Source organism: Marmota monax, unplaced genomic scaffold, assembly GCF_021218885.2.
Source record: "Marmota monax isolate L192 unplaced genomic scaffold, Marmota_monax_Labrador192_F-V1.1 WCK01_AAM20220418_F8-fsc00017, whole genome shotgun sequence".
NCBI lineage: Eukaryota > Metazoa > Chordata > Mammalia > Rodentia > Sciuridae > Marmota > Marmota monax.
In genome coordinates this window covers 19174328-19188396 of record NW_026695241.1, presented here as the reverse complement: position 1 = coordinate 19188396, position 14069 = coordinate 19174328, and the positions used below count along the sequence as shown (strand labels likewise).

General features: G+C 43.9%; 1 protein-coding gene across 2 annotated transcripts in view; it reads left to right on the top strand.

Annotated features, from left to right (window-relative positions):
* Nucleotides 1-14069, top strand: part of Ift43 (intraflagellar transport 43) — a 78515-nt gene that overhangs the window by 20578 nt on the left and 43868 nt on the right. The window contains exons 3-4 of one of the 2 annotated variants that reach the window (XM_046440794.2): nt 3056-3142; nt 5311-5375. In XM_046440794.2, coding sequence (XP_046296750.1) covers nt 3056-3142; nt 5311-5375 — 152 coding nt within the window. The remainder of the gene's footprint in view (nt 1-3055; nt 3143-5310; nt 5376-14069) is intronic. The other variant, XM_046440795.2, reaches the window with a different exon arrangement.

The window sequence follows — 14069 nt, the reverse complement described above, 5'->3', positions numbered from 1 at the left end:
TCCCACACTCCGAGACGTGACTCCGCTTTCAAGAGAGAACAGAGGGATGCGCTGCGAGGGCTACGTCACCCTTCCTATTTCTGTCCCTCTTGGTGTTGCATATTTTAAGACTCCTTCTATTTAAAAAAAAAAAAAAGTTGGGGTAATGTTACCTGGCAGTAAATCAGCCAGAATTGGAAATTGTTTCTCCAGCCGACATCTTGGGGCTGTGCCCCTGGATCTCAGAAGCAGAGTCATTTAAAGAATAAATCAGTGCTTTTCTAGGGTCGGGCCTACTCTTATTTATGGCACTTAAGGTCATTTGAGCTCTAATCTTATCTAATTTTCCCCCCTCTCCTCCCTATTACAGGGATAACAAATCAGTTTCTTCCAAAGCACACCCTGAAACTAATTGGCAGTGTGCCCCCAGGTGTTTGGTTCTGGAGATGGGTTCCAGGAACAAAATGCCCTGTTACAGCCCTAAAGATTGTATACAGAGAATGTGAGCACACAAACCCAAGAAAAATAAGCCCTGCATTTGTGTCTCTGACCCTACCAGAAAGGGAAGGACCCTGTCTCAGATGGAAGGGTCCCTGACTAAAGGGTTTTAACTTCTCATCAGTCCAAAAGGGACCTTTGAGCTGGTGGTGGCATTCAGGCCCCTGCAGGTCCCCAGAATCCTGTTTGCCACCTCTGGGAAGAGAAAGCACAGCAGTTGTGGCAGCTAGAAGGAGTCACCACAGTGGTCTGGTCTAGGTGTATGTCCTGTGTTTCAGACTGCACCAGGGAGGGAGTCCTGGGACTCTCTTGGGAACAGAGCTAACAAGGTGTCTAGACATCACCAGAGTTCCTAAGGAGAGCAGCCAGGCATTCAGGGGCTGACCAAGCTAAAGGAACCACCAGACCTTTTTGATGACATGACCAAGAACAGCGTCTGCTTCTGTTTCAAACAGGTCGTTTGCACTCAATTTCAAACTGCCGCATTATGATCTTGTTACATCAGCTTCCACTTAAGGCCTGTAAGTAAAAGTAATGGATGTTGAAGGGCTCAGCCCAGCGGTTTTTCCCGGGACCCCCACCACGATGGTGATGAAGTACGCGCTACCCCTGGTCCCACTCTACCCTTGGATCCAGTTGCTTTTGGAATGCTTTCTCCTTTACCTTTCCAATCCAGGGCAAGACCCAGTTCCCATAAAGCTTCTTTGGCCTCTCTTCTTGTCTGGACTTCCCTGGTGGGTAGAGTTATTTTTAGCTTTTGGTCATGCACTGCAAGCTGTGTGCAGGCTCATCAGAGCGCTGCTTTAATGATGCCCCAGGAGAAAGTGGCCCCGTAAAGTCCTCCAGGGTGACAAGGAAACTGCAGAAGTCAGTAGAGCTGCCCTGTGGCTGAGAGACTCCACCTCAGCTTCACCTTTGGACCCTGGAGGGGCCTTTCCCTGGAATAATGCCAGGCCTCCCTCCCTCCCTCCCACCTGCCACCTCCATTGTGTCCTCCTGGATTTCAGATTGATCCTGATCCAGTCACAGAGTTCACCTACCTGGTACTCCCTGAATTCTACCTCTCCTTGACCTCATTACTGAGTAACATTTGGGGACAGGGTGATGTCGTCTTTTTTTTTTTTTTTTTTTTTAGTTAGGACAGTGCCAGACTCCATAAAAAGGGAACAAAGTTGAACTCTAGGGAAGAGCCTTTATAATTTGGCAATAGTAATTAATTAAGCCTGCGTCATCCAGCCAGGGCATCTGTATGTAGACATGACAGAAACATTTCCAGTGTTTACAGAAACATTTCCAGGCCTAGGGCCCAGAATTCTAAACCATGAGCGAACGGAAGGATTCCCCATCAGGAGATTGACATCTCCCTAGATGCCCCCGCCTCACTTTGCAGAGAGCTAAGTTCTGCTTCTCTCTCCCCATCTCCCCCTGCCTCAGTGCCCTCCTGAGGCTTACTGGCAGTGGGGTAGGGTAAGCAGAGAGGATCCCAGTAGTCTCTAGCATGTTTCGCTCAGGATTTTTTTGTACCTTTTCTGGGCTTCCTCTCCTAGGAGCTCTTGATGTTTGGGGGAAATGAAAATTAGCAGCCTACACAATTTTTATAATATTATGTCAACTCTTGAAGGCATCTGTCCTTAGTAAAGAAAACTTCTGATTTTAGAACTAGTTATTAAACTGTACCAGATATGAAGGAGTGACTTGTATGTGCTGAGCTTTTTGCAGCTGCCAGCACCATTTTGTAATGGGGAGAAAATGAAAGAAAATGTGGCTTTGTGTTTCCTAAAGCAGAGAGGACTTTCACTCACCCTCCAGTAGCCATGGCTTCCTAGGATTTGGTTCAAGGAGACAAAGCAGATCATTTTGGTTTTTAGACTCTTAGGGAGCGCTCTTCGTCAGTCACGTGACACCCATTAGTAGAGTAACTACAAGATCAGGCCAGACATAAAGGAGTCTTTCCTCGCCCCCCCCCACCCCCGAATGATTGCATATTTTACTACACATGGTCTACTCTGTCCCATGTGGGTATAAGTAATAATGATGGCAGTGATCATGGGAAAGCTAGAGCTCTTATTATGTCCAGGCACTGTTTTAAGCTCTTAACATCGAGTCACTGATTGAATCCTCCCCAGTTTTAGGGGTTACTCGGTGCTCTTCCTCCATGCTGCCTAATCTTTTGCAATCCCGTCCCAGTTCAGTCTCTGCTCCTCCTGTTATCATTGTAACACACCCTACTATAGAAGGTAGAGGTGGTGTTAGGATTCACACATGCCATCTCCTGTTGTGGACCCTTGGCATTGTATAGATTGGGACACTCCCCACATCGTGGCACCATGGATTTTACTTGGATTCCTCTGCCCTTCCCAACATCTGGAGCAAAGAGAAGAAGGCAGAGGATCCTGGTACTGGGAATCTAGTTCAGGAGCCACACACCCAGGTGTCAGTAAGTGAACGGGACTAGGGCTAAGGCGGATGTGCTTTCAGTTTGCACACTGAACACGTAAGAAAGATCAACACGCTCCCATTTTTCTCATTTCCCATTTTTTTCAAAACATGTAACATAGTTTTCATTTTCCCACTTCAGGTGTTCGTAGGAACAAAGAGAGAATTCTATACTGAGAGAGAAAGAATAGCGCAACGCAATAATAATGGATGGCAGTGTCACTTAAAAGTAAGGAAGGAGACAGAAAGGGAGGGTGGGACCTGTGGCAAACTGCAGTACACGTGTCCTGCCTAGAGGGGGCAGCTCCTGCTCAACCCAAGCATTACTGGATATTCCAGTTTTTCATAAGCTGGAAAGTGACTTTTTTATGTGGAAATCTTCCATATTATAAACGGTAGCCTAAATTTAAAACAAAAAATTGTGTGGCCAAACAAAACATGGCTATCAATTTATGACATTACTTACATTATCACGAGATGGACCTATCCTTGGGTAAAGTATAGGATATTATTCACAAAAGCACAGGAAAGATAACTGCAGGCCAGACTCAGGGGATCTCAGTGTAGTTCAATTCACTTTATCATTTTGTCTCCCCAGCACTGTACCTTGTGCATTGGAAGAGTTCCAGACAGGGTCCTTGGATTCTGCCTACACCCAGCTCTGGCTTGTGGCGTTCTTAGGTTATTCGGATTCTAGGGTCCTTTTAGTTCCAGTGTGAGCCACCTCGCCTCTGTGCTTCAGCTCCAGATTCCTGGGACAGGGAATCCAGCTGGTTCTGATTGAGTGTTGTACAGCCCTGACTCAGTCAGTTGTGCAAAAGTGAAGGGGAATTATGGGATAGAGGGCTTCCCCTTCCAGCCTATGGATGGAGGATTATGGAGTGACTAGGGAAGCAGTGGTATAATCAGTTAGTACATCTTAGAATTTCCCTCCTGCATGGTCAAACAGTAGCTGGTTTCCACTTCAATATTTGTATTGTTGCTGAGGTATATGGGAGCCTTCAAGCAGCTCTTGTCTGCCTTTGGCATAGAGAGCTTCAGTTTGTTTTCTCTGAAGTGCTACTTACATTCCCAGAGGCTAAGTAGATGCAGGCATCCCAGGATTTGGATTCGCAACAGTGATTCCAGCAGGCTGTGGCTCAGGCAGCCTGTACACAGAGTACATGTACACAAGTACATGGAGCCTATCCTCGGCAGGCTGGAGCGCTACTTGAGAAGCAGGAAAAAAGACATATCTTGGTATAAAATTAAAATATCAAAAGTATAAAGGTGTTAAGGCACTTTGAAGGGGATATTCACTTTAAAAGTTCCAGGTGTGATTTTAAGCCACTTTAAAAAAGAAGGCCTCTGTGACACACAATGTAGTCCAGGGGTCAACAAACCATGTCCTTCCCTCCAAACCTGGCCCATTGCCTGTTTCTGTAAAGTGTTCTTGAACCTCAGCTACACTCCTTTGCATGCTTATTCCCTATGGCTGTTGTAGTTGCACCAGAAATCATGAGACCCACAAAATTTAAAAAAATGTGTTTTTATAGCCCTTTGTAGAAAGTTCCCCCACTTCTCTTCAGTCCTTTTATCAGTGTACCTCCTTAGACTGAGAGCCACAGTTATAATTCTATAAATTTCTCAGAAAAAGAAAATTGACAATTTCAGAAACCAGTCTTGGGAAAATGCTGAGCAAGTCAAACTAGGCAATGTTCTTTCTTGTTTTACCCCCCTCAAGCGACTCAGTGGATTGGTGGTTGTGCCCTTGGTATTTTCAGTTAAAACGTGCTGGACAGGAATTCATGCACGTGGGTTTCTGAATGTGTCCATTCTAGGCAAATAGACTTTGAACCCACGAATTATGTTTATGTCTTCGAAGCAAGGCTCAGTCATGTCTTTATTACTTTCATATGTACTCTACCATTTAATTCCTTATTGCTGACCATTTTGGTTGTTTCCAACTATACATTGAAGCAGCATTCATGTTCCTCTGATTATTTCCTTGGGATAAATTCCTGGGATTAGAATCACTGGCTAAGAAAACAGGAGCAGCCTGGAGCAGACCTCAGTGTTACAGTTAGTCTGTGCTTGGTATACATAGGGCCCTGGGTTCCAGCCCCAGTGTACACACACAAGTGTGAGCATTTTTAAGTCTTTCAGTGCACATCTGAGAATTGTCCTCCATGAACCCTGTGCCAGTTTATCTATCCACCAGGAAGCTCTGAAAACACCCAGATTTTCATAGTAAATTAGAAAGCTTACTATATATTTTTATTCATATACATTTTATTTTTGTATTTTTCTCAGGGAAGTGCTTTGATATGCTGACTGTTGGTTTAGATGACCTGAACCTCAGCCACATTTGAATGTGCACATCGAGTGACTGTCATTTTGGCTTCTCTTTCATCACAGGCTCCCCCTCCCAAGCCTCCTCGCAGGCTGGGCGGCTGGGCGGATGATTCCATGAAGGCGTCAAAGTGAGTACCAGCAACTCCTGGGGGTGGGTGGCAGTGGGCCGGTGGGACGGGGGTGTCACTCCTAAGTTGTTGCTTTATTTTTTTGTAGCAGCTTTATTGAGATAGTATCAATTCACATACCAATCATTCACGCATCACAGAGTGCAATGTGATCATTCTTCGAAGAAGCATAGAGTTGTGCAACCATCATCACAGTTAATTTTAGAACATTTTTATCACACCACTTAAGAAACCCTGTATCTGGTAGTAGTCAATTTCCATGTCCCCCATGCCCCCAACCTCCCAGCCCTTGGCAGTATCAACTTCTGACTCTGATTTGCCTGTTCTGGACATTTCTTATCAATAGAATCATACAGTCTGTGGTTCTTTTTATGCCTTGCCTCCCTCTGGGCATAATGTTTTCAAAGTTCATTCATATGGTAGCATTCTGTGTTCTTGACTTTCTAAGCAGAATGGAATTGCCTGTTAGTTATTGTGGGTGAATTCTGTAGTTTGTCCACCCCACACTGTTCATTCACAGAGAATGGTACAGGTGTACTGCCGCAGTCCGGCTGCAGCAGAATAACTGGGGGATGACGAGCAACTTGTGTAGATTGATACAGCAGGAGTAGGAGCCGTTTATTGTAGGACAGGAGTGGTATATATACATTCCACATAGCTTATCTTAATTAGCATAAACTAGATACATCGGTCAACCAATAAGGAACCTCCGCACTTAATGGCTCGCTGGCTTTACTTCACAAACCACTCCGTCTGGCATTTTGCCAGGCGCCATCCAGACTTGTTTACAGACTCTAACAATTCTCTGGGAAAATGCCAGGAGCCATCCTGACTTGTTTACAGACTCTAACAGTGTACCACCACCCTGCCTAGAAGATGTCTTGTGTTTACTGTAAGCTGTTGCTGCAAGCAGCACAAGTATTGATGCTATGACCATCCAGTATTATCTCATCGACCTATCTTCTTGCTTCAGAGTTCCTGGGAAGAATAATCTAATGTCAGAGTGAACATGGCAGCACTATCTGAGCAGCATGGGGCTTGCATTGTGGGGCTGAGGATGCAGATTCCATTATCGCATAGCTGGATGGTGTTGAGCAAGGTGTTTACCATTGCTGAGCCTCTGGATGGACGTACTAGTGCTCCCTATGTAAGGATAAGGATAAGTATAAGGGATAAGGATTGAAGAAAATTATGTATGCAGTGAGAATGTGGCTTAGCCTTCCGGCCTTTCTACTGCTTATACCAGAGGCTGATCTCTTGTTCTGTGTAGAGAGATGGCAGAGTGTGGTGGTTGAGAGGCGCAGGTTTTGGAACCAGACTGTATGGTTTTAAATCCTGTCTGTGCCATTTGTTATCTCAGAGACCTTGAACAAGTGTTTTAACCTATCTGGCCTCAATTTCTTCATCCCTCCAATGAGTTGCAGGACCTTCTACAGAAGGATCTGTTTGGGAGAAGCAATACCAGGTCAAGAAAAGCAAAGGTTATTTGAGTATCAGGAATCTTCCTTAACTGCAAGTTCCATTAAGAGCCTTAAGAATAGGCGTATCACTTTGCCAAAGTCTTAGCTTTTGGTGTTAAGGATTGGACATAACTATGAATGAGATACTCTGGAGCTACTATAAGCATCTGGGAACGCTCGTGACCTAGAGTGGCAACCGGCCCTCTTGGACCATCTAGAATGAATATCCATGTCTCTGAAATAATTTCAGAATCTTTGTTTTGAGTGAGAAGAGAGCAGTCCTCCAACTTGCTTCCACATGTCCTTCCTGCATTCCTCCCACCCTCAAAAGGGCAGGATTTGCCTGCTGATCCAGATATGGCAGTTATCATCTCTCCTGTTTTCCCCACAGGAAGCAGCATCACAATAAGTTTAAAACTGTGGACATCTGGTTCAGACTCACCTAGGTTAAAATTCAGGTTTCAGCACTTAGCTACCTGTATAAACTTGGGGAAATTACTTACCCCTATAAAGTAGCAATAATAATACATTTTGGGAAGAGTTATTCTGAGGCTTGAACATATGATAGAGGAAAAGCACTAAGTGTGATGCTAGTACCTGTGATTAACAGTGGTGCATAAGAAGGTAATAATGCAGGCCTCTGAGCTCTGCAACTGTAAAACATGGAAGTGTCATATAATGTGGTTCTAGAGAGTGGCCTCTAGAATATGACATGATGGCTGCTACCTTTAGCCACTTCTGTTAGCCTCTGTGGATTTTTAGGGATTTTAGAGCAGGTAGCTTCCAGACTGAACAGGTTTCCACTGCGGTGAGTCTTTGTGATTCCTTGTGGTTTAATCCATCTCTCAGTTTACCTAGGCCAGTCTGACACCATGAATGCTTTGTGAAGGCTGAGACTTTTTCTGGTCCTTGCCTTTCGTCCCATTTTATAGATGCAATGAGTGCAGTCATAGGTTCCTATGAGTTGGAGGGAACCAGTCTAAATGTCTGTTGGTTCAGAGTCCAGTTCTAAAGGCAAGATTACATATCATGTTGGTCCTTAATCCCTTGCACTAAGTCTTAAATGAAAGGTAAGCCAAAAAAAACTTTTTACCACATCATTGGGATTCTTTCCACATCAGTTTCTCTTATGATATACACAGGAATATATTTTATTTTTCTCAAAGAATAGACATTAAATTTCTTTCCAGTTGTCGCTTTCAAAATAGCACTATTAAAATTTTGTTCCTGTTCTTTCTACCCTTTCCCCTTACTTCTTCCAGCACCTCTCCTCTACTTTTCCCCCCTAAACCATTTGAAAGTAAGTTGTAGATGTCATGACATTTTACCTCCAAATATTTCAGCATGCATCTCTTAGGATTCAGAACATTCTCCAGATAATCACAGTATCATGAACTCATCTAGGTCATTGCATAGTGATTTAATAATATTTGATACATAGTTTATATTTAAATTTCCCCACCAAAGTGTCGTTTATGGGTCCTGGACCCAGTCAGAGTTCATACATTGTATTTGGTGCTTGTCTCTAGTCTCTCTTGACCTCAGCGCAGCCCCTAGCTTCAGCACGATGTTGCCCTTTTGAGGAATGCAGGCCAGCTGACTTGTAGCATGTCTCACACTCTGCATTTCTCTAAATTGTTCATGACTAGATTCAAGTTGAAGGTTTTTGGCAAGAATGAGTGATACTGCGTGCTTCTTGGCATATCAAACTGGTTCTTTATTGGTGTTGCTGAGTTTGATAACTTGGCTTAGGTGGTGACCTTGAGAACTCTCCAGTGTGAAGTTTTCTTTTTTTTTTTTTTTCCTTTATGATAATTAGTAATCACTGTGGGGTGCCGCTTTGAATTCTGTTCTCTACAATCTTTCACCTAGTAGTTTTAGTATCCATTCATGTGAGTCAGTCAAAGATTGCAAAATGTTAATTTTCTAATTCCATCATTTATTCTATATCAATTACAGGGTTTTTTTGTTTTGTTTTTGTTTTTTAATAAAGAAGAGCTTTCATTATTCTCTCCGAATTACCTTTTTTTTTTTTTTAATTGTAGACCCATGGATTTTATTGTTATTCATTGTGTTGTAGTTCATTTCCATCCTTTTTTTCCCATAATAATAATGATTAATGCTCAGATTGTCCCAGGTTAACCATGGAACTCCTTCAGGGTGGCCTTTATTCCTTTGCTATTCCTTATTAGTGTTTGAGCACCTGCTTGCTTTCTGCTACAGTAGTCATATTCCAAACTTACTTTGTATTTTCTTTGTCTAGTCCTTGAGTCAGCCACTGCTCCAAAGAGCATTGGCCCCTTTGGTGGAGAACACTTTTAGAATTCAAGACCTGAGCACACACTGCTCATTGCTCTTGGGACAGCATTGCTTCTAGGCTCCTTCAGTGAACAGAGCTGGGAAACACATTTTTGAAAATAGGCTCTGTCCTTTCACACGCTTGAAGTAGTTTTGTAATTACATCACTAATGAAATACCAATAAAAACCTCTAAGTAAAGCTCAAGATTTCTTTGCAGTTCTTCATGTCCTTAAAATATAGCACACTAGAGGTTTAGATGCTGCTTTCAGAAGTTACTTGAATTCTTTCTCATTTGGATTAAGAGCTCAAATTTTAATACACAATTAGGTTTACATAGTTGTTTAATTGACTTTTGCATATGTAAAACACTTACATGGATCAGAAATGGAGATTATGTACCAAGGTGTCCTCAGTCTTGCTCACGCCCTTCTTCCCTCTACCTGGTTCCCATCCATTCGCTGTGAGTAATCTCTTTATAAGTTTCTGGTGTTTCTTCCTATACTTTTTTTTTTTTCAAAAGTAAACATATATACATATGTAAGTTTTCAGATTCTTTCTTCTTTATTTCTATATATCAGGAAGTGGCAAACTATTGCCCACAAGCTTCCTGCCATTTTTTTTTTTTTTTAATCAGAGAAGTTTCTTTGGAACACAACCATATCCTTTCATTTTTGAAATTCACATCTCTGATCCATGTGGAATTTATTCTGGTATACGGTATGAGGTGTGGATCCAGTTTTTTCTTTTTCTGAGTGACTGTGTCCCAGCCCTGATGATTTTTTTCTTTTTAATAATCTGTGTTTCCTTTAGTGATCTGAGAAGCCACCCCTGTCATAGTCTAAATCACTGTATAAATCATGAGTCTACTTTTTGGCTTGTTCTGTTCTGTGGTCTTTCTGTGTATTCATATGATATATTGAGTCCCACACTATTTTCTTTTTATAACATACACTAATTTTTAGTGTTAAGGAAAAAACAGAACGCTCAAATGCAGTTCTCATACTAGTGAGAATCTTAGAAGCCACATCTTTCTAAGTTATTAGGAGGTTTTAGTGTTTGGAATATCTAGAATTCACTTTGAAATATAGACTAAGACAAATTCTGTGTCAAAGAAAACAAAGGTTGTCACAAGTTTTTATTCCTCAGTGAAAACATTAAAGATTTTTTTAGATCAAATCAGCTTCCTCTTGGAACTAGATGCTTTTCCTTTGCATGTGCTATTTCCCAAGGTGTTCCCTTGTTTGCCACCTCAGTCTGGGGCCTGTTCTGACCTCTCTAGAGTTGGAGGCCCTGGGGAATGGAGCTGAAGGAGAGGGAACCAGACCTGGGGGAGAGAGAAAGGAAGGTAGTCTGCATGTGTTTTGTCTCAGCCTGTCTGTTTTGGGCAGGTCCTCAGACCTCCCTTCTCTCTCAACACTCACTCTGTGTGATCTCAGCCAGTCTCAGGTTTAACTGTCAACTTAACACTGATGACTCCAAAATTTGTTTCATCAGAACAGACCACAGTCTGAGAGGCCAGGCAGGGAACACCTTGGAAATGGCACATGAGAAAGAAAAGCATTTTACTCCAAGAGGAAACTGAATGATCCAGGAAAAAACTTTAGTGTTTTCACTGAGGAATAAACTTGTGATGTTTCCACTTGAATTTAAGCCTAAGGTATCCAGATTGGTCCTCTTAATTTCCACCCTGGTCCCCCACCCCCAAACTATACCTCCACAGTCTCTCAACTCTGAGTAAACAGTGACTCCATCTATCTAGTTACTGAGACCATAAACCTTGGACTCATCCTGAGCCGGGGTGAGTGAGGTAATCACTAAGCCCAAGTGGGACCTGGAGGAGAAGATGGAGATCAAGCTGCATGACTTCTGATGAGCAGAGAGGACAGGAGAACATTCTGGTTTAAGATCTGGTGTTGGGGGATGGTGACCTTATTTTCACTCTCAGAAAGTGCACACGGGAAGATAGTGTACCCACCTCAAACCTTTTTTGGATGATAATGTTACTCTGTGCTCGGCACCTGTCTTAGCTGCTATAACATATTACTGTATAGTGGAAGCTTAAAAGCAAACATTTACTTTTCGCTGTTCTAAAGGCTGAAAGACTAATATCAGGGTGCAGCAGCACAGTGGTGATTTTGGCGACAGATCTCTTCCTGGTTCTGACCTTACATGGTCTTTTCTTGGTACCTATACATGGGGGGGAGAGATCTGGTGTCTCTTCCGCTTCTCCATCATGGGAACTGTACCCTTATGACCTTATCTAAACCTAATCACTTCCCAAAAGTCCCATCTCCAAACACCATCACATTGGGGTTAGGATTTCAACAAAAGAATTTAGGGGGGACCAGACACAACATTCATTCTACAGCAGTGCAGGTAGGCCCCATTCAACTCTGCCGGTGTCTTTAAGGAAAGTAAGACTTAAAGAGAGGTCTCCAGCTCTGTTGTCACAGTGGGAAGTGGGGAGACTGATCATGGATCTGGATGAGAAGCTCATAGCCTAGAAATGCGAGTTTCCCGGACACCTTTGCTTTATTTGTGTAGCACTCTCTGAGAGAGCACTGGGCATTTGTCGGCCATCTCACTGGCTGGAGATCATGGGTGCCAGGACTCTTATGTTTGCCCCAGACACAAGGAAAGGCTGAATTCAGGAAAGGCTCGGGACCTGGAATCACCAACTGTCCTTTCTCCTGGCACCAGGGTAATAGCTGTGCCAAAGATTCTGTCTTGGAGGCAGCTGTCCTTGGCATTGAAGTTGCCTGATTTGGGACACTTACAATTGATGGGTCACTGACTTGGCCATGGGGACTAGAGCTGAATGAGAGGGAACCAGACTTGGTAGTGAGAGGAGGGAAAGGTAGTCTGATTAAGTTTTGTCTCAAAGTGTCTGTTTTTGGGTTTGTCCCTGCATTGATCTGCAAGGGAATGAGGCAAGTAATGGCCCCTCGGGGACTTTGAGGACTTTGCTCTCAATGTCAGCCGTCATTTTCAATCACCCTCTCCCTCCCAGCCATTAATTTTGGCCCAGGATCATGGGGACTTGTCCATCTATCACTCCTAATTGACACTAAATGATCTGTCAGTTTATTGATGAACGGCAGGAGTGGAATTGTCACAATATATTTTACTTTCTAACAACTCCTCCTGACAATTTTACCTTGTCCATCTCACTCTCCTCACATAAATCTCCATTGGCCGCTCATTCCTCCTCATGGGCTGTTCTGGTGCCAGCCACTTCCACACCATCTGCACGTGTCAAGGACATCAAGATGGCGGGAGAACTGCCGGTGCTAGTCCCGAGGTTACCCCCCTTCCCTCCTCCTCCTCCTCTCTTTCTCTCTCTCTCTCTTTTTTTAATGGCATAGATGTTCCAAGAATACTAAAGGGCTTCTGTCCTCTCCATCTATGTCATTGCCATGTCAGAACCTTTACCTTCTCGTTAGCAGCGAGTAGTTAATTCTTATTAGGCTACAAAAGTGTGAAAGGCAAACCTCAGTGAGCAGGAGGGCTCCCAGCTCTGAGAGCAAGTGGCCAACACGTACTTTGTCCTCTTACACCAGCTCCGTCGCAGGCTGTCCATCCCCACAGAGGCTGGACTCTTAGGAAGGTGTCACGGGGGGAGGTCACTGGAGCTTCCCCTTCGATGAGCCACACACTGCACATGAGCGCAGGAGTGCCCAGATGCGGGCACCGTCTACCCTGGGCCCATTTGGTCATGTCTAGTGCTGCCAGGACCCCCGGGCTCGTTCGCTCTGCCCGTGAGAAGTCTCGCCCATCACCCTGGTTCACCATTTAACTGTTATTTGTAAGGGCTCCATGACTTGAAAGATGGGGAATAACGCAGCTAAACGTATGTGAGGCCGCATCATTATTTAGTCTTAAGAAGATGTACGGATGGAGGTGAAAGATCCATCATCCTCTGTGAGGCCAGTGGGGAGTGGAGGAGCCTGACAGTGTTGAACGATGTCATTGATCTCCTCCCTCCTTCCTTTAACACGGGAGGTAATTTCTGTTAATTGATAAGGGCTGTTTTTGTTTATTAACCACTGTGCCATTATCATACCTACCAAGATTAATAATAATTCCTTAATGTCATCTGATACCAAGATCCTGTTCAGTTACTTTCATTGTCTCAAAGATGTCTGTCAAGTTGAGCTGCAAAAAGGACAAATCAAGGTCCGCGTGTTGGCTCGAGTTGTGATCTGCCTTCACGTGCTCTCTGTATGCTCCAGCACTCACGGCTGCCTTTGTCCCCGTGCCATTGATTTTTTTTTTTTTTTTTTGGTAAGAAACTCGTCCTGTGGAGTGTCCCACATTCTGGGTTGGGCCCATTTCTTCTAGTTGTCTGTCTCCCAAGTCCCCTCTTAAATGGATGGTTAGATCTAGGTCAGACTGGCAGTTCAGCTGAGGCTCGTTGTTGAGGCAGGCGTACTCCGTAGGTGGCGCCGTGTGGGTCTCACTGCAGCACTCCTGAGGGCACAGGTGTCTGGTTATTCCACTTAAGCGAGTCTGTGATTGATCGGGGGTTGGGGTGCAGGATCCTGTACTTCACGGTCATTGTCTGACTCCCCCCTGGTGGTCGTGGTGTCCCTGGGTGACAGCTGCCTCGAGAAAGGATCTCATGAAAGGTTGTCAGATGGTGATTTTCTAATTTTCACTTATGAACAGAGAACTTTCTGTAAAGAACTTCCTCTCATCAGCCATTTGGTGGTGTGAAGTACAGTTTATGCTTGCAGTTTTGCCTCTTCCTCCTCCCAGATCCCCAAATCTTTTTATTTAGAAAATCTTCAAACCCATAAAAAAAAATTGCAAGAACAGTACAAGCTCCCCGGCGCTCTGCTCCTTGAGCGACCCACTGTGAACCTTGCATACTTGGGGCTCCTCCTCAATCTCTAGTTTTGTTTGTCTTTATTTTTGCTGAGCCCTCTGGAGTT